Genomic DNA, 27,313 nt, shown 5'->3' with positions numbered 1-27,313 from the left:
ATAGCTGACCCAATGTGTGCCCAGAGCTACTTTCATGACGTGCATGATATTGGTTTTGCTTCATACTAAGTCACATGTAACTGACAAAATGGGGTATGTTGGGAGAACAATTGCATTTATTTTTTTAAAAATCCACAGCATCTCAATGTCTTATGGCATCCATACAGACTGGCAGGGGCTGGAGGAGACAAAGGACTTTCTAAGTATAAATGTACCCGAACTCCACAAATTTGGTGACTGTGTGAGAGCCACTTGTGCCTGGCTGTTCTGGGTGTTTCAGGCACGTCAAACACCACCCTTGCAATTGCTCAGTTATTGGAACTTTACATTTCCCCATTTGAACTTTGGAGCTAAACATTGAGTTTGTCATTAATTTTATATGAGCTTCCCATGGCTTCCTGCTAGGGGAAGAATGCGTTTGGAATGAGCTCCTTTGCAAAATCTTCAGATTTTTAAATTTTATGAGTGTAACTGAGAGCATAGTATGGGGGAGTTGAAGATTAAAATTTAGCCTGATAGAAACATAGTTTTGATCTTTCTGTCTCCCCGATCCCCAGCGTATAAGGTTTGTTAATGGAGATGAGAGAAATACATTAAGACCTAGAGAAAGTCTTCAGTGTCTTCTCCTGTTAGTTCTCCTTTATGTACTTCCTCTGCCTTCTTCCATGTGCCCTGTGACCTTCGAGAGATGCTCCTCCCGCCACCTTAGAAGGGTGCTGGATGGAGGGAGGGAAAACTGGAAGTGAAGGGACCCCCACCTGGTCACCCACTCACAGAGCTGTATGATATCAGGCCAATGATTACTCCTATGGGTCTTAGTTTTCTTATCTGTAAATTGGAAAGAATATCTAACTTACCAGACTGTTTTCAAAATTAAATTAAAACCTCAGTTTCTCGGGATCTATAGTATGAAATAGTGCCCTGAAATATACCAATAGTCAAATGACAGTGGAAAATGCTGTCTCCTTTATATTAGTACCGTCAAGGCTCTGAGGAGTTTTACAAAACAAGAAACTCATTTAGTTCTGTTATCTGTGCTGGGCAATGCTGAATGAAGGAATTACTTCCCTCGCCATCTCCTTACTCTTACTACGTACTTGAAGTTCCCAACTAAGAGTACAGAAAGAAGCAGCTGATATCAGTGCATAGGGGAGGGGGAAGGGGTAGGCGCAGAGGAACTATGTCCACACCGGATTAGATCAAGTCCTGCACAGGTTCTGGATGGTGATTCTTAAAAATCTATCTTTAAAGAAACATTTTTCTCTCAGCTAATCCCTTTTGAATAAAAAAAAAAAAAAATTCAAAAGACCTATTTGCAAGCAGGGTGAGAGCGAAAAAATTGAGGTGAAGAAAGCATTTTCAGTTGTAGTTAGAATGCATCAGAAGTAGTTAAATTCCCCTTTTCTGTGAAAGGAAAGGCAGAAAGTATGGTTTTTTTCTGGCAAGTGTTAGAGATACAATTCCCCCCCCAATGGTAATAATAACAAAGAAAAAAACTGCCTTGGAAAATGAATACAGAGGAAGAAAGCAAACAAGGGTTGACTGTTCTGTCCTTAGCAATTAAATGAATGAATGAATAAATAAATAGAAACCACATGAGAGAAAATATAAACTTTGGTATTGTTTGCAACGGAATGGAGACAATTCCTTTTTACCAATCACACAGCCACATTAGAAGCATTGATAATCAAACATTGCATTTGTTTTTATATTCATGGCATCAGTTCAATTTCTCATTAATTGAATGGGCAAATTAGAGAATGCCTGTTTTAAGAAACTGCTCCAAAAATAACCTTGTAAAATCAGGCTAGAGATATGCCCTGAGGGTGGCAGGAAGCAAAAGGGAAAATACCAAATTGGAAAATCACCTAAAATAGTCACTTCACTGGTATAGGTGATATAACCTCTATTATCAATCAGGACCTAGTTTGATGTCTAATTTCACTGGCTGTTTAACATCAAATTAAATTAAGTATAAATGAGAAAATACTTGGCTAGGGAAAAAAGTACTCCACCATGTTGCTTTTTACCAACTGAAAACCAACCCATTATCACCGACAGGGAAAAACGAGCTCCAATATTTTACTGGAGAAGAAAAAAGTAAAAGGGATTTTCCTCCCCAAACTGGCCTGGCAAAAGATATTATTGAAAAAAAAAACAAACCTGGATTTCCCAGTGCTTGCTATATATTCAGAAGGACTGAGTTGTTTTCCTTCATTTATTCCACCAATATATTTAAGTGCCCATCCTGTGCCAGGTTCAAATCCTTGCTTTGTAGAACAAATGATGGCTCCTGCCGGCGGCTGCTTCAGTGCCACCCTTTCAGGGCTTGCAGACTTAGCAGCGAAGGTGTTAGCTCGATGGTCTAATGCTCTCTGCATATGTTTGAGGACAAGAATTCCCCAACAGGAAATGCCCAAGGTTGTGTCTCCAGTTCTGTTTCCTACGTGTATACTCGCATACTCGGCAGACACTTTCCTGACCCTCTGGTCTGCCCTTGTGTTAAAATTGACCGTGGGTAAAGGGGAACTTGAGGATATACTGCATAGGTTGTTCGGGACTGTAGGAGAGGAGCTCTGCTGGGGCAAGAGTGGTTGATGGCGTGCAGAGTGCTGAACGGGAGGAGAGTCTGACCTGGGCAAGTGGTAGGCCTAGCCCAGGACGCAGTTTTCCCACCAACAAATGAAGGCTGTGGGAAGGATTGCTTTTAGCTCAGATATGGCTTGGTTGTTTTTTGTTTGTTTGTTTTCTGTTGCAGTTCACTTGTTTCTGCCATCTGAAATTCTCTTTTTCCCCCTCTTAGAAGTGGGAAGGAAAGTGACAATATTTTTTTAAGTGACTCACAAGACAAGGAATTGGACTAAGAAAAATATCCCTCAGCCTGGCTCACCCAGACCTTCCTTCTGCTCCCTTTTCCTTGCTTTTGCTCATCTGGTACCTGCTTCCTCTTAGTCCGTTTTTACACTCTCATCATCCCTGGTGTGACAGCGTGTCCCCGGCAGCAGCTGCTACCTGAAACGCCTTTTTAAAAAATTTCTCTGCTTTATCAATTCGAATTTTCAAGTAAGTCCTTTGTCCTCTACCTGTACTTCCAAATCCCCTCCCTCTACCCTTTGTGGAACTGGTCTTCAACCTAAACCTAGCTCCTTCTGTTCTAAATTTCACACACACATTTCCTGTGTAGTTTTGAAACACTTAATTCTGCAAAAGTGTCTACGTATATTATTTGTATGAAAAATGCCAACCATATAGAAGTTGTTCTGTTTTCTATTAATCATTTACTTGTCTCAGCAGGTATCTCCACACTGATATATAGACTAATATGGGTCTAAGCATATAGACAACTGTTAGAAAAGGAATAACATATAACACATTTCAGAACACTCCATAGTTCTGTGTTTTATACTTTGATGTAGGGTGTTACAAAAAAAAAAGTTTTAATAAAACCTTTACAGAAAAGGAATATGGCATATCTGAATGTATAAATGTATGTGTGTGATGTGTGTGTGTAAATATATACATTTAAAAAATCATATTTAATTATGCATGGGATATAATAATATACTTTTTTCCTTCATATGAACTCCCCTCTCCTCCTTCCCCATTAGGTTCTGGTCAATAATACTTAGAATACAGAAATTCTGTTCATTAAAAGAACTTAATTAAAATAGATATTTCTTCCCTTAATAAAAGAATTCAGTACTTTTTAGGGCCTAGCTTTAAAAAGCAACATGCTATAGCTGATTTATTTTGGTTGTTGTTTTTATGGATGCGAAAAATATTACCACTGCAACTAGCAAGAACTATAAATGATACATTATTGCAAGGGTTCTAAAAAAATCAGAACAAAACTAATTTATTATAGTTCTGTCTTCATCATACACCACATATTGTTGGTGAGTTAAACACAACAAAATTATTGTCTTTTCTTTTTAAAAGTGTCTACTAAAGATAAAAAGAATAAGGTAACAATTAACATGTAGTTTGTTACATTAAAAAATCTGATATACATATTTCTATTGCCTGTTAGCTTGTTCTAAGCCTCTTAAACTATTACAAAAAGAAAAAGTCATTGTTCAAAGGCAAACGTTCAGTTCAGTTGATACAACATTACAGTACAGTCAACTAACATCATTCAATGAAGGTAACAAGTCTGGCCTTAGTTTCTTGAGTTAAAAGTCTGTAGACCAGATTGCTACAAAAAGGTTCAATGCTGCTTCAAAACTGTATGTTAGCTTTTTGGAGGACATGGTGCTTTCTACTGATGGCTTCAGAAGGGGTCATGCTACTGCTAAAAGCACAGGGGAACCCCAACCTGTCATTAATCATTTTATTGAGCATTCTAGTTAGAACAGCATTACTGAGTTTAGCACAACTAAAATAAAATAATAATAATATAATAATCATAATAATGATAAGAATAAAAACCAAACAGCAACTGGAAGCCTAGAGTCGCTGCCAGCTGTGTCAACCCCTTGCGATACGCTATACTAAAAAAATTTGAAATATCCACCCGTCCTCTCCACTCTGCCACAAACTAGCAAAGTCAAAAATACAAAAGTCTTCAACTTGTTACTTTTGCAGAATAAAGCAAAAACGTCTTTGTGCTCCTTACTACCAGAAGCAAAATATCCACTGAGTTACCACATGTAATAGCTTCTGGATGTGTCCACCTGGGTTGGCTTGGTGTCTGCAGAACAATCTTTATCTTTCTCGCTGTCACCTTCCCAGAGGTTAATGAGGGGTGGGTACAGCTCATTTAGCGGGATTGAAGAGGTTTTCTGCATATACTTCTTTAATGAATGGTGGTAGTTTTTTCTCTTAAATCTTTTAGCAATGTACACAGAAATGGACGCAAGGCTGATGACGGCAAACATGGAACCCATTACGGCAGCAAGGGCTGTGCTGGTTTCTTGATCAGAGATGTCCAGTGCGAAGGCGGCATTTTTGGTTGTAACATTTACGCAGGACTTCTGGGTCTGCTGATGAATGCTGGACACTGTGAGACACACTTCATAATCTGTGGAAGGCTGCAGATGTGTTAGGTTGTATTCATGAACATCTACCGGGACCCTGGCAGTGTATGTTATGTGGGGGTTGTCAATCTTCATGGTGGCAAAGGACCATTTTAAATTTGACATCATGACATTGGAATTAACTTTCCAGGACACTAAAATGGAATGAGATTCTGTCTGCTTGACATATATTTTCAACACCTGGCTACCATCCAGAAGGGTTCCATTAACCTTAATTGTTGCCACTCGAGTGTCTGCCCCTTGGACATTCTGGGCAACACATGTGTAGCTTCCTGAGTCTTCAATTTGTATATTAGATATTTCCAAGGTACCTTCACTACTTAGCTTGTATTTATCTGAAAGGGTTTCGACAGTTATCTTATTTCCAATGGGAGTGACCCAGTAAATCTCAGGTTCTGGCTCAGCCATGGCCCGACAGTCTAGGAAAACCGTCGTGCCGATATCCATGTTTAAATGACTTGGGAATGTGTCATAAGGTATCATTGGGAGGCACTGTTCACCTGAGTCCTGGATTAAAACTTCCTTCACCTGGTGCCCTCTATATTCGGGTGGCATGGCACAGTACATGGATAAGGGCTCCATGAAGCGGATGTTTGTTTTGTTGGAGTTGATCCAGTGGATGACACAGTCGCACCTTAGGGGATTGCTGTGGATACTGATCTCACGCAGATTGGGAAGGGATTCTACTGTCTTTTGGTAAACGGCATTCAAGGCATTGTTGTTCAGCATCAAGCTTTCAAGGGCAGGGACACTTCGAAAAGCCAAGCGGTGGATGTAAGACAGTTTGGGGTTATTGGTGGCTTCTAGCTTTGTGAGTTCAGGCAAGTTATCCAGGGCATAGCGGTCGACAGAAACTAGTTCTCCCATATTGTTGATTCCCAGTTCTTTTAACCGAAGCATGTTTTTGAAGTCCCCTTCTTGGATTTTGTGAATAGGGTTTTTGTTGAGATCTAAGAATTTCAAATTTGGAACTTTTTGCAGGGCAAGTTGAGGGACCTTGACCAGTTTGTTATCATAAAAAGACAAGCTCTCGAGGCTATCCAAGCCCACCAAGGCATTTCCAGGAATATCAGTGAGATACATCCCTGCCAAAACTAAGCTTCTCAAATTTGAGAGTGGTTTGAAGTTCATATCCAGAATTCCAATCACAGGGTTTTCTCCAATCATGAGAATTTCTAGGTTGGGTGTGGAATCAAACCAGCGACTATCAATAACTTTCAATTTGTTGGAGTTCAGGTGGAGCCTTAAAAGATTTTTTAAGCCTGAAAACGCATTAGCAGAAATAGTGCTAATCTGGTTGTGGTTGATGTAGAGTTCCTGAAGGTTGCTGAGGTCCTGAAGACAGTAATCAGTCATCTCCATAATCTGATTTTCCTCCAAATGCAGAGTGGTGAGCTGGGTTAGGTTTGCCAGCCCTACCTCCTTAATATTGGTAAAATTGTTTTGGGAGAAATCTAGTTCAGTCAAGTTGAAAAGCTGCTGCAGCTCATCCACGGTCTTTGCGATGTTATTGCTCTGTAAGAGAAGCACTTGTGTGTCACTAGAAAGGTTGCTGGGAATCCTCGTTAAGCGGAGATCATTGCAATCAACAGTGGTGGCTTCTCTGTATGTCGACTGCGGGGTAAACCAGGGACGAATTTCACATACACAAAGTTGCGGACACTCACTATTTTGTATGGAAGACTCGGTTAATGAAGTCATCAGCAAGCCCAGGACCAACTGGCAGGCTGCTACAACAAAGCTCATCCCAGCCATGCTGGCTCGCTGAGCAAACTCAACTCCTGACTTGTAAGGTTTAGCAAAATGTGACCACTGTACGGTGACAGGTAGGACAGCAAGCAGAAAATGTAAACATTCAGGCAGTCTCAGTTGAGATGTGTAGAATTCCAGAGTCCAAAGGGGTGGTCTTCTGGAGTTTCCAAAAGCCAGAAAGCAATTTGGAGTCTTTTAACTGTGTCTCTTGGGTCCAGGCATGTGCACAGATGTGTGGCATGAGTTACTTCAACCAGATCAAAGTCTGGAGATGTCCCTGAAAATTAGATGAGGACAGATGTTATGCTTATTCCATATACTTTCTACATTATAGCCTTTCTTCTCATTACTAAAAAGGCATAGTCACTCACAAATCTAATAACAGAAATGTTCAAAATTCATTCAAAGTAACTAAATAAGCATTTAAATTGCAGAACACTCTTACTACCCCACTTGCTACACTAAAACAAGTTGTAATGTTCCTTCACTTTTACAATTAAATTGGAACTGCACGTGCTACTAGATAAAGTCATTAAACACACACACACACAAATGCACACAAATACACACATTTCCTAGGAACACTCAGAAAAGCCCATAGATGCCATTTCTTTAAAAACAAATATGACTTCAGAAACTACATATATTTCTGGCCCCCCCAAATTAAAAAGTCATTCCTAATAAAAGTAAATCATGAAAGGTAGTTTATTAAAGGCACAAAGCTCATTTTTAGTTATTTATTTTTTAATTAACATGTCATTTGTTTCCAGGAATTCTTTTGTTTCCAAATAGTACACTGTGTAGATGTATTCAGCCAATGCCTTTCTAGCTCAATTATTCCTATGCAAAAGTTAATTTAACATTAACTACAAAAGGAAAACACCAGTTTTTCCTGTATTCTTTTTTTTTTTTTTTTTTGTCCTTTTTGAGACTGGCCGCACCGCACTCAGCCAGTGAATGCGCTGTGAGTGCACCAGTCATCCCTATATAGGATCCGAACCCGCGGCGGGAGCGCTACTGCGCTCCCAGCGCCGCACTCTCCCAAATGCGCCACGGGCTCAGCCCTTTTCCTGTATTCTAATAGCCACATCTAATCTTGACTGAATAAAATAATAAAAGGGCTCTATTTCACCATACCACTGGTATTCATTAGAAACACAAATATACTATTAAGTTTATACATGTATATGTATCTCACATACATGATTTCATTAACCTCATGGGAATGTCACTGGCCACTTAGCTGTAGACCATGGATGTGTTATTTAACCTCTTGAAGCCTCAGTTTCTTCAACTATAATACTAGCAATGGTCCTAAAATACCTCTCTCAAAGAATTGTTGAGAGAATTAAAGAAATCCATGTAAAGCTCCTAGCATAGTGACTGACAAATATCAAATGCTTATAGAAGTTAATTATATTTATTATTTATTATCTTCTTCTTATATCTCTCATCCATTTTAGTTTTAGCTAAATAGTGGTTGTAAGAGGACAAGTTAAAGAAGGCCAGCTGAGGATCTTTGATTTTATTAACCATCATCTACTGGTTTTAACAAGATCCTTGAGGTCAGATATGTATTGCTCACCTGCTCATAAAGGTAATATTGGTGGTTAATGGTTCTAGTTTTCTGGATCCTAATCAAGTATAAAAAACCATTATGGATCCAGTGTTTGTCTTGCTTTTCCAGTAACTTGCTAAGGTGTTAAAAGTTGTTTCGTTACATTTGTCTTGCTATCATGCACTTCAACTTTGAGTACTGAAGGAATTTCAGTGACTAGTGTTTTTGGGGATTTTTTTTTTAACCTTCATAAAAATACTATAAAGATTCAATAAAATAGAGCATATAATGTACTTAAAGCCCAGTGTTCAACACATAGCAAGCTCTCAATTCATGTTAGCTGCTATCACCATCTATTTACTTTGTAAAAATGGTTATCCTTGTGATTGACCAAAAAATATAATAATTCAAATAGCTAATACTAGAAGGTATATATTTAAGTCATATTTTAGTGGAAAGAAAGAAAAGTCCAACAACTTTTCTTTTGTTTTACAAAATATGCAAATCGTGTTACTGATCTAACAAGGTAAAAATCACCTAGTCTGGATTCTGGCAAGTCTGCGGTAGGAGAAGGAAATGAATATGTTGCATGATACCAGAAGATTGCTAGTTTCTGGGGAGAAACACATTTGGTATTCCTCTCTCCCCCACCCCCCAAATCTGGTTACTTTACCATTTATTATGTATTTATAAAATTTTTCAATAATATAAAACTACCCGACTCTGACTTTTATCAAGAAATTCTATAAAATGAAAATGTACCTCAGAGAATAACATTTTCTGAATATTATTAACTCCATACATTTATTCCAGTCTTGTTTCTATTTAGAGTAATCCGAAAACAGGTGCAATGGTCACAAGAAATGTTAAAAAAATTTTGGCCACAGGTTATTTCTTAATCTTAATTCAAAATAGAAAACCAAAAGAATTAATCTCCCTTTAATAACTCTGAGGTGGGATTTCAACGAATTTTTATGTTTTGATTGAGTTTAAGGAAATGTACCAAGTAGTAAAATACGTATTAATATTATATGAAAGACTCCCACCGGCAACAGTCTATTACTATTGAAAGATAACTTTTGTGGATTGCAGTTTAAATATTACCATGGGTAATACCCCTATTTTAGTTTAAATTACATAATTTGAGATAATTGTACTGAAATATTCAAATTTCTCTTTGATGCATGCATACACCTCTTTAAACAAACAAATCACAGAACTCAGAATGTCAAATATCATAACAAACACAGAGGTAAGATATTTTCCGCTCCCAAACCTGAATTTGACTCCTTTGGGAGCAAAGAATGAAACTTCCTTCACTCAAAAGGTGTTTAAGATTTTTATATTTGTATTCCATTCTGAATTCTCTTTAGCATAATTCATCAGCCTAATTTTCAAATGTGACATTATACATAGAACAAAGCTTCATCACATACTTAAGCCATTTTAGATGTTTAAAATGTAGGGCATTTCTTGGGAGCTATTCACTAACAGTGTTTAAAGGTAAATGCATTATCACAACAAGAAAAGAGAATTAGAGACCAGTATCCCTGGTAAATATTGACGCAAAAATTCTCAACAGAATATTAGCAAACTGAATTCAATGGCACATTAAAAAAATTATATACCATGACCAAATTGGATTTATACCTGAAATGCAAGGAAGCGTCCATATATGAAATTCAGTCAATGAATATACCACATTAACATAATGAAGGATAAAAAACACATGATCATCTCAATTAATACAGAAAAAGCATTTGACAAAATTCAACACACTTTCATGATAAAAAGACACAACAAGCTAGGAATAGAAGGAAACTACCTCAACATAATAAAAGCCATATATGAAAAGCCCACAGCTAACGACATACTCAACAGTGAAAGACTGAAAGCTTTTCCTCTAAGATTAGGAACAAGAAAAGATGGCTATTCTTGCCACTTCTATTCAACATAATACTGGAAGTCCTACTCAGAGCAATTAGAAAAGAAAAAGAAATAAAACCATCCAAATTAGAAAGAAAAAAGTAGAATTAATTTTGTTCACAGACGACACGATCTTATATATAGTTAACACTAAATATTCCACAAAAAACCTGTTAAAACTAATAAATGACTTCAGCAAAGTTGCAGCATACAAAATCAACACCCAAATGAATTTTGTTTCTGTAAACTAACTTTGACCAATCTGAAAAGGAAATTAAGAAAACAATCCCACTTCCAATATGTGTTCCATCAAAAAGAATACTTAAAAATAAACTTAATTAAGGGCAAAAAAATTTTCTAAAATTCATGTGGAATCAAGGGACCCTAAATTGCCAAAATAATCTTGAAAAAGAACAATTTTGGAGACCTCACAGTTCCTGATTTCAAAATATACTATAAGGTAACAGAAAACAAGACAGCATGGTACTGTCATAAAGACAGACATAGAGACCAATGGAACACAGAGCCCATAAATAAATCGTTCTGTATATGGTCAAATCATCTTTGACAAAGGTGCCAAGACTACACAATGGGGAAAGGACAGTCTCTTTAACAAATGGTATTGGGAAAACTGGATATCCACATGCACAAGCGTGAGACTCTCATCTTACATGTTATACAAAAATTAATTCAAAACGCAATAAAAACCTAAATGTAAGGCTTAAGCTATATTTAAAAACAAACAAACACTTCTGCACATCAAAGAAAACAATCAAAAGAGTGAGAAGACAATGTACAGAATGGGAAAAAATATTTTCAAATCATATTCATATATAGGGTTAATATTCAGAATATATAAGGAATTACAACTCAACAATAACAATGGCAAAACAACCTGATTAAAACATGGACAAAGGACTTAAATAATTCTCCAAAGAAGACATACAAATGAATAATAAGCCTATAAAAATATGCTCAACATCACTAATCATAAGAGAAATGCAAATAAAAGCCATAATGAGATATCATCTCTTATCGGTTATGATGGCCACTATCAGAAGAGCAGAAAATGACAAGTGTTGGCAAGGATGCTGAGAAATTGGCACCTTTGTGCACTGTGGTTGGGAATGTAAAATGGTGCAGCCATTACGGAAAACAGTATGGAGTAAAATCAAAAATACAATCACCGTACGATCCAGTAATCCTATTTCTGGGTATTTAAAGCAGGATTTCAAAGAGATATTTGTACACCCATTTTCATTGCAACATTAATTGCAAAAGCCAAGAGGTAGAAGCAACCCAAATGTCCCTCAGCAGATGAATGGATAAAGAAAATGTGATGAATATGAACAATGGAATATTATACAGCTTTGAAAAAGAAGGAAATTCTGTCATATGCTACAATATGGATGAACCTTGAGAAAATTCTGAAATAAACCATTCACAAAAGGACAATACTGTATGATTCCATTCATATGAAGTATCTAAAGTAGTCAAAATCATAGAAACACAAAGTAGAAAGGTGGTTGCCAAAGGCTGGGGCAGGGGAGATTAGTGTTTAATGGGTATAGAGTTTCAGTTTTGCAGCACGAAAAGTTCTGGAGATTTGTTGCATAAAAATGTGAATATACTTGTACTTGATACAACCGAACTGCAAACTTAAAAATGGGAGATAGTAAACAATATTACATGATGCTATGGGTCAAATGTGTCCCCCAAAAGTTCATGTATTGGAAACTTAATCTCCATTGCAACAGTGTTAAGAGGGTGGGAAATCCTATTATAATAATTAAACGGTGGGGCCTTTGAGAGGTGATTAGATTGTGGGGACTGTGTCCACATGAATGGATAGATCCACTTATGGAGTAAATGGGTGTGGTTCTGGTGGATTTATAAGGAGGGTAATGCTCAGCCAGTTCTTGCCATGTGACACCTGGTCAGCACGGGACTCTGTACAGAGTTCCCACTAAGAAGGCAGCCCTCACTAGATGTGCCCCCAGACTCGGACTTCCCAGCCTCCGAACTGTAAGAAATAAATTTCATTTCTTTATAAGTTACCCAGTTTCAGGTATAAGCAACAGAAACGGACCAATACAGGTGATATTTACCACAATAAAAAAAGCAAGTCCATTATAATTCAGACTAATTTTGATCACACACAAATTAATTATCTGAAATTCTCAACAAATAAAAAATGACTGGCATAGATTTAAAAAAAAAAAGAAATTGCTTGGTTCTAGAGCTGACTGGCTAAATCTGTCAAATATGAGAAGAAAAAGTCCTGCTAATTACCAGAATGATGTTCCACAAACAAGTCTGGCAGCGTAAACAAACAATACCTTAAATAACAAACAATGGCTTGAAAGTCTCTGAACAGACAAGGGATGCAATTCAAGAGAGGCCCACAAACAATTACACAATTACATTTGATGCTTCTTTTTTTCCAGCAAGATATGTTTGGGACACTCTAATCTGAATATGAAACTCCAAAGGAAATAGACTTCACAGTCATCACCGTCAGTGAACTTGGAACTGACTCTCATCTTCCCCATGGATCATGTTAGATGGGATATTAGTTTAACAAAACAACAATATTTAGTAGGACTTAGGGCTAGGACCCATATGCATTAAATTAATATGGACTCATAATAACAGGATAGTTATATGAATTCTTGTTATTCTAAAAAAAAAAAAAATGAGGCAGCTCTGGGGTTGTAGGAAAAATTCTGTCCTGGGGGATCAAGTGATCTGTATTCAGATTCTGACTTCACTTATTAGATGTCACCTAATGCAAACTATTTAAATTCTGTCTCAGGTTCCATTGCTAAAATTAAGGCTAATTGTACACGCTTCATACATGAAAATTTCGATAACAATGCAATAACATACCAGCAAGTATTCAGCTTAGGGTCTGGGAAAGAGTCCATCACATGTTGGGCCCTTAAATACTTATCTGACTCTCTGGAACTTCATCAAGTTTGCCATTAAATTTCATGTCTACCCTGCTGTTGGGAGAGCTACTGGGAAGTGATGATTGAGCAGATCTCTTTAAGGCTCTTGGGCATCACAGGGGTTTGGTAAAGAGTCATTATCATTATTACTTATCATTTCATTATATTTTCAAACAGTATCATTGGAATTAATACTGTTAGAAATCCAGAGACCAAGTATTGCATTAGAGCTAAATGAAAACCCTATGCAGGCAAGCAAATTATAAAACACAAACCTTCAACCTAGAAATTAACATCATCTCATAGTAGTCAAAGCAATGAAGAATAAAAATTTTGATTCCAAAATGAAGAAAGATGGCTTCTTAGAACATGTGCTTTTATGCATATTTTCTTTGGTGACCAAGTTCATACCATGTAGATAATGTTCAGAAAAATTACTCTTTTAGCTCTCCTGTGTCCAAATAGATCCAGGGCAAATGCAGCATTTAAATTTATTTTCTTTCGGGAATGGGGAGAATGGCATGTTTGTTGAAACAACGTTTCCTTCTGGCTCTATAGGGTTAAAAATTATATTGCCTCAACAAATACTCCCCCAGGCCACTCCCATGGGGAGCAAGGAGCCAGACTCCACTCTGAATTGAGCGCCCAGAAAGATCCCCTGTCTGTGCTGCAGGTACCAGGTATCATTATACTCACAAGAGCTTTAAGCTTTTTGGAACAAGAGTATGACATAGAGTTAAGAGTGTGGCTTCTGGAGAGAAAGACCTAGTTTCAAAGTCAGCTCTGTGACCTTGGGCAAGTTATTGAAGCTAAGTCTCAATTTCCATTTTTAGAAAATGGAGATTATAAAACCTACTTCGCCATGGTGGTGGAAGAAATAGAATGAGTTGTTAAATGTAAAGCCTTTGGCAGAAGGCCTGGCACACAGCAAGTGCCCAATAGACATTACTATTATTATTTATAGGTTTGATGTGTCATATTGAATCTGAGTCTTTTCTATGCATGTTGACCATGAAAGGAAGGAAGGGGTAGTTGAAATCAGTAGAGGGTGCCTTTTTTGGTATTATGAACTACAAGTTCTAAACCTTAAATAATGTAGATGGCTTGTGTGGGTGCAGCCAGAGAGAGAGATTATAACAAATTCTTTAGGGAGGGTATATTTTATTTCTCTTGGGAAAGAAAGAATGCTTTGCAAATATATTCTGAACACTAAATCTGCACGGACTATTTTTAAAGACATTAGTTTCTTGGACTTCTGTCTGGCCCCTGACCCTTTCTGACTCTGAGATTTCTTTCTCCAATCATTTCCCAAATTATGTTCCTGGTTCACACATTACCCAAAGCCAAACACCCTGTAGTGTGTGTTAGTGATTGCAGATGGAAGGTCCATATGGGAGAAAGAGCTATAATCGTCTCCATAATGCATTAAGGAAACACTAAAGTGTATCCCCTTGCGAGGACATAATGGAGCTTGCTGAGGCTCTTTTGCATAAGAAACTGTTCCTGAGAGCCCACATTATTCCTCAGCAGGCAGTGTAGCAGCGTGTGTGAGTGGACCAGGCAGCAGAAAGAGGATATCTGCCAGGGAAGGGATTCTTGATTTTGGCTTCACCACAAACTCCCTGGATGACCTTGAACAAGTCATGTAACTTTGTGTCCTATTTTATTTATCTTAGTGTAAGTGAGTTGAGAGGAAAAGTATTCATAGCTTCTCAGGTCAAAAGGAACTTCAGGAAGTCATCCACTCATTCCCCTGGTGTCGGGGAAAGCTGTAGGAGGGTACTTCAAAACCTTCGTGGAGAAATAGATAATACAAATCTTTCCATGAACTTTTTTGAAGTGACCTTGTACTTCCAGCCATTTTCAGAGGCGTTCTTCCTTCTCTCTCTCTCTTTCTCTCCTTTTTTTTTCCTTTCTTCTTATGAAATTGTTACAGAGGGATGGAGTTTGATTATGCCAAGAATCTCAAAACTGGATGCTTTCCAGGTCTAGGTAGGTGAAGGCAGTTGAGTCTAGCACAGCAGGGAGTAGTGGTCCTGTAAAAAGCTGGGAAGGGCATGTTCTCCAAAAGGCATCCAAAAATGTTTTAGCTGTGCAGGCTGATCAAAACCCATCTGTGTTCTTAGGCCTTTTATGGCCTGTGGCCAGTTTGCATCATAAAATCACCACCTATAATACTCAGCTAAAGGGAATATATGATAACTAGAAGATTAGATATAAATTTTCAAATATTATTGGCAAATACTCCCTATGTGAAAACCTATAATTATACACTGTTTATTATGGCATAAATCTTTGCTCTGAAGAAAGCTTCTTTAGTGCTTTTTTAAAAAAGCATTATTAGAAGGAGGGGGGAAAGAGGAATGGGTAAAGGGTCACAAAAATCAACTACGATGTACACTGAGAAGTTAAAATAAAAAATAAAAAATAAATAAATAAAAAATAAATAAATAAATAAATAAATAAAAGCATTATTACCTCCATGAAAATTCATTTTACATTCCTTTCTTTTGGAAGACCTACTTTTAATGGTGGACAGAACCTTAGAGATCGCCTAGGTGACCTAAATTGACCCAGTTAATTGACAGAAGAGTAAAATAAAACCTGAGCGTCTCAATCCCCAATTCAGCATTTCTTGATCTGACCACTTTAAATTTCTGTGGTGGTTTTTCTGGTTTGCAAAGAAAATATGATTGTCCTTTCCTCCATTTTCTTTTCTTTTTCTCCTTCTCCTCCTTGTGTTTGCTATCATTATTAATAATTAATTAATTATTAGAGACTCAAAAATTCTCTGGTGTTCTTGGATGGATACAGTGATCTTTTGATTTCTCCTTATTTTCCTTCCTCTTTCTGACTGGGGCAAATCCATCACACCGCAGGTGCAGTCTCGGCCAACATCTCTGGGAAGAGCCCAAAGGTGCAGCTGGTCTCCAAGCTGGGCATAAAAGCTGGGGTCACAATTCATTCAGCTCCTAAATGGAACTGGGCATGGACAGCACATTAGCTCTTTCAGGAGGGTTGGCCAGGCATGGTAAACAGGACAGGCTGCACTGGATGGACTTACGAATTACAAAAGGAAATTTAAAAAACAAAAGAAAAATGAAAAGCCAAAAGCCTAGAACCAGCTGGCATGAATCCAAATCCAAGTAGTTGGCTTGGGATGGTCAGGAAGCAGACTCATGGACGAGCTGTGGGGTTAACATTGACCTTGGATTCTGACTTGGCTTCAGGTGATCAAAGGCAAGCAGGCTAGCTGCCCTGTGAGATATACAGAAGCACAAACTGTTAAAGTTGGAGAAGGCCTTAGAGATCTCCTGGCATGTCAAAAATAACTTCTCGTTTTACAGAGCAGGACATTCAGAGAGGTGAGGTCACACATTTCAAGGCCAAGCTTGACTCCCTTCCCAGTCTTCAAACATGCTGTCCTTTACAGAACCCTGCATTGCTTCTCTACTTAAGGGTTAATTTAAATTCATATTCTTTACCACTTGGGCAAAGTCTAAAACTCTTTGAAGGACACTGGCCTTCAGTGCTCCATTAATCAACCATTTATCAGTAGCATAGGAAAACATCACCCAATTTAGGGATAGTTCAGGGGCCTATTTTAATAACTTCCATTTTGACCTTTGGTAGATCCAGGGTGGTATAGATAGCTTAATCGATCATGCTAATGGCCAATTTATTCCAAAAATTATGTAGGTCAGCAAAACAATGTTCATTGATTTTTTTTTAATGTAGCAATGAATTGATCATAATGTTTGATCTATGCTACATAAGCACAGCCAAATCGTAAGTTTAATTTGTAAAGTGCATAAATTAAACTTCTCTTAATTTGATGATGGATCATGTGTTGCAAACTCAAGAGCATAGAAATGCAAATGAAAGAAGCATACGGTAGATTTCAAAAACGAGAAGGAGTTGGATGCGGGCATTCAAGATTGGAGAGGCCGCGTGAATAATATAATAATAATGTAAATGTAGGCAACTTTACTAATAGACTTACTTTAATAAAAGACTTACTATGTACTAACCACTGTACTGAGTCACTTATATGGATATGGTATAAAGTATGATCATGGAGAGGTCAAATCACTCTTCCCAAGTGAGCCAGTAAGTCATGGACATAGGGCCTGTGTCCTAATACTGTCTAGCTCTGAATCCCACCTGGTTCTCAGGTGGTTTGAAACAGCATAGTGCAGAGACGGAGCCCTGGAACAAGAGGTAGGGAATCCATGTCCTTACCTTTGGTTTTGCCTCCAACACAAAACTGTCTTTCCTGCCTATAAATGATGAGGTTGGACTTAAGCTAGATTATGTCTAAGGGCCCCTCCAGCACCAGGACCTTGGGTATTTGATGCTTCTTTTTTCTTTAACAGGATTTCTCCTGTTAAAGACACACATGTAGGCAGCACTCCTTGTGACTGCAAGCAAAACAATTGATCCTGGCTTTTTAAGAGAAACTGTTTTGTTTCATTTTTAAAAAAGAAAGTAAGTCTTAAAAGGCAGACAGGGCCTTTGGTACATAGGTACATACCAGAGTATGGTACTACCAATAGCAGCTGGAACAAATGACATCACCTCTCTGAACCTTGGGTTCCTCCTCTGTTAGAAAGGCATAGTCATTCTACCTGATCTGGATATTCTGAGCAGTAAGTGAGAGGACGTGTCCTGAGCAGTGAATCACAGCAGGATCTCAACAAACAAATTTCCACTGGAGTTCCCAACTTGGACAATTAGAGTCACGCGCTGAAAACCTAACTTAATATCTACTCTTCCAACAAGGAAATTAATGTGTTTCTTGAAAATTATCTGGAACAGCTTTTTTTTTTTTTTTTTAATCTAACACTTACTTGGTGCTTTAGTTTTTCCTTACAACATCCCAAGGATGTAGGTATTATAATTGTCACCTTTTACATTGAGGAAACCAATGCATAGAGATATTAAGTAACCTGTTTAAGACACACAGCTAGAAAGTGATGCAGGCAGGATTCAAACCAAGTCATCCTGGTTCTAAAGCGCATGCTGTAAGAACCACCTCCCACATGTCAAGGGATCATCCCCAAAGCCTTCAGTTTGAATCAAATGCATGAGACTGTCAGTGAAGTATCAGAAGTATAGATAGGCTGCCTGGGAGCATTTATAGCTCTTGAAGGCAATACAGATTCTTCCCAAATGATTTGAGAGTAACAAATCATGGTGAAGACCGACGTATGGTTCATCTGTTTTCCAAATAGCTTGAGTACCACAGAGACATCCTCTATCCCTCAGGTAAGGATAGAGGAGATTTCTAGAACACTAGAAAGATTTTTTGTTGTTGTTGTTGCTGCTGGCCAGTATGGGTAACTGAATCCTTGACCTTGGCATTACAAGTCCCTGCTCTAACCAACTGAGCTAACTGGCCAGCCCTAGAATACTAGAAAAGATTTTAAAACAAAGGCACTTTAGTTTTCACTAAACCTTAAGTAAGAATATGGCAGGTTGCTCACATGTGGAATCTAAAAAAAAAAAAGGGGACACAAGCAGGTGACCTTCTCCCTCAGACAAAACAATGGGCAGGACTCAACCTGCCAACTCCCCAAGTATCACATTATTGCCTTTGAAATCCGACCCTCTTCTTCCCAGCTTATTTCCAGAAAGTATTTGCAAAGGCAATGTCCTTTCTGGAGGTAAGAAAAAAAAGTCACACATTTACTTTAAGAAGACAATACTAATTAAATCTTCGCATTCTGGTTACTTAGGATTTCAATTTTGCAGTTTAATGGTGAGTCTCTTTAATAAAAGATTATTCCTTGCAAGCACTATGTTAAAAAGTGCACGTCCCTACCAAGTGAGGCTGAATGACACCCAATGCATTTCCATATCCCTAGTTGTCTTAAAAGGAAGTGTTGCAAACAAGTTAAATCCTCACCAAAGAAATAGAAAAATATACCAGGAGATGGGGATCTAGCAAAACATTTATATATCCATCTCAGTTATTCTGTGTGCAAAGATATAAATAATAAGCTGAGGGAATTAAACTGTTAGTCCAAGAAAGAGAGAAAGCATCCTTTCCAGATAATAAAGTATTTTCCAACCTTGCAGAAATTTCCCATTTTTTATATATTAATGTTCGTTGCTGGGTAGTTTTGGCTAAGTAGCAATCATAAGGATAATAGCTCTTATTATGCAACATACACTGCACTGACTGCTTTACATAAATTATTTCATTTAATACTCACAACCCTATGAGGTGGGTGCCATTGTTTCCTGTGTTAGTGGATGATGAAGTGGAGATTCAGAAAAATGAAATAACCTGGCAAAGGTCTCGGAGCCAGGGCAATAGAGTGGCGGAGGTTTTATATGAATCCAGACATCTGATGCTGGAGCCCGTAACCCTCTTCTATCTCAACCTGTCTGGATAGAGTCCTTGTCAGTATTTCCATCTGCCAGTAAGAGAGTGTGAATCTCATGGAGCAAGGAACCCACTTCTGTCTTGCTCACAGTGAGTCATCCCAGGGCCAGGCAGTAAATAAATAAATAGTGGACACTCAATAAATAAATCAAGTAACTAACTGAATCAATTAAAATGTGCTTTCCAGGTGCCAAAATATGACAATAGTTCTATGCCTGCAAATATTAATGGTCCTGTGGGTCTCTTCTACATTTGGAGTGATACAAACCTGTTCTTTTAAAAGCCTTACTCTTAAAAAAAAAAAAAGCAAATTCAACTTAGCATAAATCTATTCCCCTTACATCCTAATGCTGTGATTGAGAAAAACCTGCTCTCTGATCCACCCTTTTCTCTAGACTCTGATGAAATCTGGAGTTAGTCTAACTGTAGAAGAGATCCAGTAAAATCACACTAATTAGATCAGATTAATTGAAATTAAACAAATACTCAGTGAGTGCTTACTGTGTCACAGGGCCACAAGACCAGACCCCGTCCTTGCATAGTTTATAATCTTATGGGGAGGGAATACAACAAGGCCACAAGTGACTGTAAAAGGAGACTCATGTCAAAAGGGAGGAGTGAAGAGATGTGTGAATCTTTGGAAAGGAGAGATGAGAGCTGCCAACTTGTGATCGCTCTATCAGCCCTACCCAGTACAACGTCCTGCAATGACAAAAACATTCTGTATCTGTACAGCCCACTATGGTAGCTCTTGAGTGGCTATTGAGCACTCGAAATGTGACTGGAGGAAATGAAAAATTGATTTTTTACATTTTATTGTATTTCGATTGATTTCAATTAAATTTAAATAGCCAGATGTGACCAGAGGCTAACATATGAGGCAGTACAGCCCTGGACCTTCAGACTTAGCTTTTATTTACCCAGGGAACTTAAGAATGCAAATTTTTGTGCCTCACTGTGATTTTGATGAAGTAGGTCTGGGATGGGGTCTGGAAATATGTGTGTATTTTACTAAGCTCCACAGAGGGCTACAATGCAAACCAAGTTTAAATACTCCAGCCTCAGGCCATCCTGGTGTGGCTCTGCCCAGCCACTGCTCACAAGCTCAAAGGGTCTGGCAAGCACATTGGCCGGGGCCTGGTAACTGCAAAGACATAGCTACGTTTAACTTTGCTCTAAGCCACTCTCTGTTTCTTTCCTCCACTCACTCATCATGGTGTTCTCAGAGGTGACCCAAACTCTAAGCTAATATATAATGATTGAGGCCCAAGGTTATGTTTAGCACAGTGACTAGCCTGCAAGTGGTCAATGAACGTTAGCTGAAACAAGCAAGGTGTGTCACAGATACATTGAGAGTCTTCCATTCACTGGGCTTGTCTCTGCTGCACCGGGGACAACAAAGGCCATCTGAGATAGGATTATGAAGAGAAAAGCCAATGCGCTCTTAAAAAGTTCATAATTTGAATACAGAAGGAAATTCATTGCCCAGACTCTCAGGTTGAGGCAAACAAGTTTTCATCAGAATAGAGCTCGTGTTTTTAAGCCAAATATCGGAGTGCACCATTGCTCTCCTTCTACTGTATTTGAAAGTAATAATTGGTGAAGAACACTTTGCAGAGAAAATAACCTAAACAAAAAATGCCCAGCCCTATACCAAATGTCACGACTTAGCATATTTCCTAAAGAAAAGGCTGATTGAAGCTTTTTAAAAATTAAGAGTTCCTGATGGCAAGTTTGCTGCACAGGGCCTAGGAGAACGCTGCGCATAGAGTGGATGCTCGGAGACAGCTGTTGAATGAACAGTAAGCCTTCTTAGGTGACAGCATACCTCTTTGTTTTGTATTTTAGGCATTTTAGTTAATACCCATCAAAAACACTTCTCATTTCTGAATCATATTCTTGGGCCAGATAATTACAGAAGGTATGAGATAGAAGTAATTCCTAAAAGCTAGCAGGTCAAATTAATATTGGTATGGGAAAGGTGGAAATGGTTCTTGAGAACTCAGGAAATTATCTTTATACTCCCAAGTAGAAGAAAAGAGGATGGGAAAACCTGATACCCGAGAAGGCAGTTCTTCAGAATGTGAGAACAAGCACAGGCCCCGGAGCCAACAGATTGAGAAGAAAGTCCAGCTCTGCATGCACGTTACTTTTCCAGTCTCCATGCCTTTGAGAGTGGTGTTGGTGTTCTTTCCTCATGGGGTTGGTAAAAGGATAAAATGAGTCAATGTACGTAAAATGCCCCAACACGCACGATGAGTCCCATGATCTGGAAAAAAGTGCTTGTTATGGATTGAACTGTGTCCTCCCCCCCCAAAAGATATGTTGCAGCCCCAATGTCAAGGACATCAGAATGTGACCTTTTTTGTGGAAACAGGATTGTTGTGGATGTGATTAGTTAAGATGAGGTCACACTGGAGTAGGCTGGGCTGCTAATCCAGCATGACTGGTCTTCTTGAAAGAGGGAAGATGATCTGAAGACAGGGACACACAGAGGATAGTGTGTGACAAGGAAGATTGTGAAGATTGAAGCCACACAGCTGCAAGCCAAGGAATGACAGAGTTTGCCAGCAAACCCCCCAAAGCTAGGAAAGGACAAGGACTGATTCTCTTACAGGTTTCAGAGGGAGCATGACCTTGTTGACACTTGATACCTTCGTCTCAGACTTTTAGGTTCCAGAACTGTGCAACAAATTTCTGTTCTTTTAAGTCACCCTGTTTGTGGTACTTTGTTATAGCAGCCCTAGGAAACCAATAAAGTATATGATTTTAAAGTAGTTAATATGTGTATTAACTACCTTCTAAATTATTTTTTTATGAAAGCTTATTTTATTAAATACTTAACACACTGAACTTTCTTACACTCCTTTTCTCCCCAGTGCACTCCTAGTAAACATAACTGATCATGGAAGAAGGTCGTTTCTACTACTGCCTGTAAATCTTATGGATAGGGAGACAGAGATACCCATTTCTTAATTTTAGAAGCTGTGGTAAACTCGATCTTTGCAGCTGCTGCTTCCAGGATCTAGCAGGCTAGACTAATAATAATTATTTGTGCACGATCTCAGCTCTATGCCAAATTCATTTTTCCTCCAGTGTTTTGAAAGTTCCACACCAGATACAGTGTGAGGAATTCTTGAACCTTTGGTGTTTCAAATCCCTTTTAAACCTGAGATTCTATGCCAGGCAGAGGAAGTAGGACAAGGAAAAAAATATTTTTCCTGTTTAAAACACTTGTAGAATCAAGAAAGTTTGTTTCTTTGTAAGGAATAGGCTATTTGCATAGCTGGAATCATAAAGTAGCAATTTAACATTGTTGAATTGAGAAACTGACAGAAGGCTAAACAGAATAAAACATCAACCAACAACTGGGCTATTTTTATTGTTCCTTTTTAATACCAGCGAGTGTAGTGATATAAAAACTACCATGAAATCAATTAATTTTAGTCTTTTACAGATTATTTTAATTCTCTTCCTGTAATACGTCTATATGAAATAATTGCTTTGTAATTAGCAGCATGATTAAATGTTAAATAAATGGTAAATCTTTAGTTTCGCAGCTTTAATATGCCTAGAAGGCCCAGTTTCATTCCTCCTTTTTAAGTATTTCACAGTATATTGCTAGTATCTTCACTTCAGACATAGATTTCACCATGCTGCGTTAGTAAATGTTGCATAAGGAGTCAGTTGCTACGATGACTGGACTGTACATTCAACACGACAGAGACACCAATGAAAAAATAGACTCATCACGGTCTGTACTGAAAGTGACAATATGTAGGCTGTTAATACCAAGCCTTAGATTTTTGGATGCTAACCAAGTAAAGCAATTCCATTAGACTGTATCAGATTTGCTTGTGCTCCCAGACCAAATTAAGGTTTAGTTTGTAATAGTAAAAATAACTCTCCTCATCAGGAAAATGGCAAACATTTTCACATCCATTTCAGAACATTTATTGCATTTTTTCCTTGCTCAACTAGAGCTCTCTACCATGTTGTTTTTTGGATCCAGTAATAATCTTTATTAATTATCTGTCATTTTAATATTTTTACTTAAACAATAAAACATCCAATGTCCCTAGGATGGGAGCCCATACTTCTGATCTAGTGACATTTCTGTAAAGAGTCTGACTGCTTAGAATTTGCCAGCTAGAAGACTAAGTGCTGTTTAAACTTTAGACTGAGAAAATGTCAAGAACAGATCCCTTCCACAATAAAATGTTCCTTTATAATTTGAAGACAGATATATAGCATACATATCTTTAGCATAAAAGTCCCTGCTAGTCAAGGTTAAAGACAGCAGTGTTCGGGTGAATGACAGTATTTGTCCTTTGACTTGATAGAACTTAAGCACATTGAATGTTGTCTTTTTTAAAGAAGCAAAATAAACCCATCTGTCCCTGAACTCTTAAAAAAGTTGGTTTCAAATTCCTTTTCTAAACTATTTTTATATGACTATTTGTTCAAATAAGGACCTAAAGAACTTGATTTTCTTAATTATTGCAAGAGAATGAAGTTCAAACCTTCCCTCTGAAGGCTTGGGGGCCACGGTGGCTCTCTAAGAAAAGTGTCACAATGGCCGAAAGCAGAGATGGTGAGCACACACAAAACAAAAACCGTGGCAGGTGCTTTATCTTTGTTCTTACAACACTCGGACTGAACATCTGCTTACTGGGTTTTCCAGCTCGCAGATGGCAGATGGTGGGACTTCTTGGTCTCCATAATCATGTGAGCCAACTCCCATAATAAATTCCCTATCTATCTATCTATCTATCTATCTATCTATCTATCTATCTATCCATCCATCCATCCATCCATCTTATCGGTTTGGTTTCTCTGGAGAGTCATAACTAATATGTAAGAGTGACTTGTCATAATTTTCACAGCTATTGGGAAAGAGCTGAGATTAAGGGCCACTTCTGCCATACCTCCTGCCTAAACCGTCTTATTGGACCTCTAGTAAATACCGAGTGTACTGCAGCATTCTCATAGATACATAGAAGAAAATTAACTTGTAGAGTAAATCCTTGATGAACCAGAAGATTAGGCTCAGAGAATTTGCAAATATAATTTCCCGGTAAGCTGAAGGTTTCTTAGAAAGCTTTTCATTTCAAACGTTAATACCTATTTTCTTGCCTCTGATAAGGGTGGCTACATGTTTTCTTTTCTTTTTTTTTAAAAAAAGACATTTTTCTTCAAGGTCCTGATAATGAACTAATATTGGAAATCTTTACTCAAATCCAAAGCCCTGGTTATTAACTTATTTTCTTCCAATTTTCCCTCTTCTTCTAAAAGTGGACTCCAGGGAGGAAAAAAATCTAGTTAATTAAAATTTCTGCTAATCAGGTTTTTAAATTATTTTGGTAAATTAGAATCAGGTGAAAGCTACCTCCATGAATTTAAAATAGTTTCTTATTGTAGATTTTCCTTGATGCCATGTGTTCCTTGATCTTAGTGTGTATTTGAAACTAATTGTCCAATACTAAAAGTGCTCAGATCATTGATGAGCTGGACACCATAAACCCACCAGTGCACATTAGTGAGATGGTCCTTAATTACACAGTTTAGGCCTTGTGAAATCAAATAATGTAAAACAACAGCTGAGAACATTAAAATGCCTACAGGCATTATAAATCATAGTGAACTGTATAGTTCCTCTTCAATTCATATATTTTATTAAATTAGAAGAAAAATAATTTTAGTTGAATATCAATATTGTCATTCACAACCATTAAAATATAAAATGAAAAGGCTCTAAGGCAGCAGACCTGGAATAGGCACATTGAGTAGGAATGATTCTGTTTTGAATGAGATTTAAATAATGCCAAGACAGGGATGGAAATCGAGCCAAAAGGTAGCATGGTGGCTAGATATGGGAGGCCTTTGTTGTTTTGCTATGGAGTTTTTTCTCATTTCTTATCCTTGTTAGAGACCGAGAAGAAAACAGGTGGTATATTCAAAAGGGAGTGAATAAAGAAAGGTTTTTAAAAAGGACCATTTACAAGGTGTTTGTCCATTCCTGTTGCTATGACAAAATACCTCAGGACTTAGTAATTTATAAGGAATGGAAATTAATTTTTCCACAGTTCTGAAGGCTGGGAAGTCCAAGATCAAGGCACCAGCAAATTCTGCATCTGCTGAGTGCACTCTGCTTCCAAGGTGGCACCTCTGTACTGCATTTTCACATGGAGAAAGAGGGCAAAAAAAGACTAGAGCTCTCCCTTCAACCTTGTACGAGAGAGCACTAATCCATTCCTGAAGGTGGGGCCCTCATGATTTAATCATTTCCCAAAAGGCCCCACCTTTTAATACCACCAGCTTATGTTTTAAGTTCCAACATTATGCATTTTGGAGGGTCAAATACATTCAAACCATTGCACATGGGATGGGCAAGGTTAAGGTAAACTCACAAAAGATGGCCAAGCACCCCTGAGCTAGCTACCACCGGAAGCAGAACCCTACAAGAAACCCAATGTCAAGGGACCCATTCCTGGATACAGTCTATACACATCTGACTCCCAGGGTACAAAGCAAAGTAGAGAAAGGTGTTGAGTGGATTGCAAGGGGCACTGAGAACATCCAGCATAATCCCATAGCCAGCGGGGACCACTGAACGCCTTTTACAGAAAAACTATGGGGTCATTTTTATAATTCAGAAAGATTAATCCACCAGCTGTGTGTTAGATAGATCAGAGATAAAACATATTGGATATGGGGAAACCAGTTAAGAAGCACTTATAGTAAGCCGAACAAGAGGTAATGAGAGCTGAAATTGGGGTCATGGTGATAGGAACAAAGAAGAGCCAAATGTAAGAGACATCAGGGAACTACAACTAAAGAAGCATCTACTAGACAGTACAGCTGACTAGATGTTGGGAAAGGGGAGGAAAGAGTTAAAAATAATGCCGAGGTTGCACCTAGGTAACTGCGATGATAGTGGTTCCCCAAATAAGATAGGGGCAAGCAAGAGCAAGAGCTCACTTTGTAAGTGGGATGTGAGTGAATACAGGTCGGGAAGAGGAAGGTTGGGTTCTTGCTCCCTCCTGGGCCAGTTTGCAGTGGCTTTGCTACATTCCTCTGCAGAAGGTGACGGCTTCCTTGTGCACAGCCACAATTCATTCTGGATCTTGGAAACCACTGCTTCCTCTTGCCCCTTCAGTGATGTTCTGATTTCCAGGGCAAAAATATTCAGCAGGCATTTGGAAATATAGGGCTGGAGTTTGGGAGTGAGGTTATGGCTGGAGAGAAATTTGGGAGTTTGCCTCATAAAGATCTAGCAGAAGACTTAAGACCTCAAGGGGCATCGAAAGAAAAGCAGGTGGGTGATAAAAGGACACCAGGGAGCCAGAGATTTACTGCCATGAAGCACAGTACAAGTATGAAGGGTAACTCTGCATCTTGCTGAAAAATAACTGACTCTAACTCCACCATCTCTTTTGACAACTATTTGGTGACAGTGTCTGAATTTAGTTATAAGTCAATACAAAGATGGAACTAAAATTACTATTGAGGCAAAATGCTAACGCAGTGTTGAAATGATCTCTGTATTACATACCGTTAACAACTGAGATCAGGCAGAAAAAAGTAGATCTCTCCACTGAGGACAAATCATAACAACTAAGTGTTATGGTCGTTAGAGCCCTAATGAAATTACTCACCATCTAAATCTCATGGAAGATCTTGCACACCCAACATCAGT

General features: G+C 38.2%; 1 protein-coding gene across 2 annotated transcripts in view; it reads right to left on the bottom strand.

Moving 5' to 3' along the window:
* Positions 1-3,829: 3,829 nt before the first annotated feature.
* LRRN1 (leucine rich repeat neuronal 1) overlaps positions 3,830-27,313 on the bottom strand; it is a 36,841-nt gene continuing 13,357 nt past the window's right edge. Inside the window, exons 1-2 of one of the 2 annotated variants that reach the window (XM_008582515.1) lie at positions 27,273-27,296; positions 3,830-7,065 (exon numbers count right to left, since the gene is read on the bottom strand). In XM_008582515.1, the coding sequence (XP_008580737.1) occupies positions 4,641-6,791 (2,151 nt within the window). In that variant the 5' untranslated portion in view covers positions 6,792-7,065; positions 27,273-27,296 and the 3' untranslated portion in view covers positions 3,830-4,640. Of the gene's footprint in view, positions 7,066-27,272; positions 27,297-27,313 lie in introns of those variants that run through there. The other variant, XM_008582514.1, reaches the window with a different exon arrangement.

The sequence above is a fragment of the Galeopterus variegatus genome, unplaced genomic scaffold (assembly GCF_000696425.1).
Source record: "Galeopterus variegatus unplaced genomic scaffold, G_variegatus-3.0.2 Scaffold2658, whole genome shotgun sequence".
Lineage (NCBI taxonomy): Eukaryota > Metazoa > Chordata > Mammalia > Dermoptera > Cynocephalidae > Galeopterus > Galeopterus variegatus.
The sequence above is the reverse complement of the archived record's forward strand: the minus strand, read 5'-3'. Positions and strand labels throughout refer to the sequence as shown.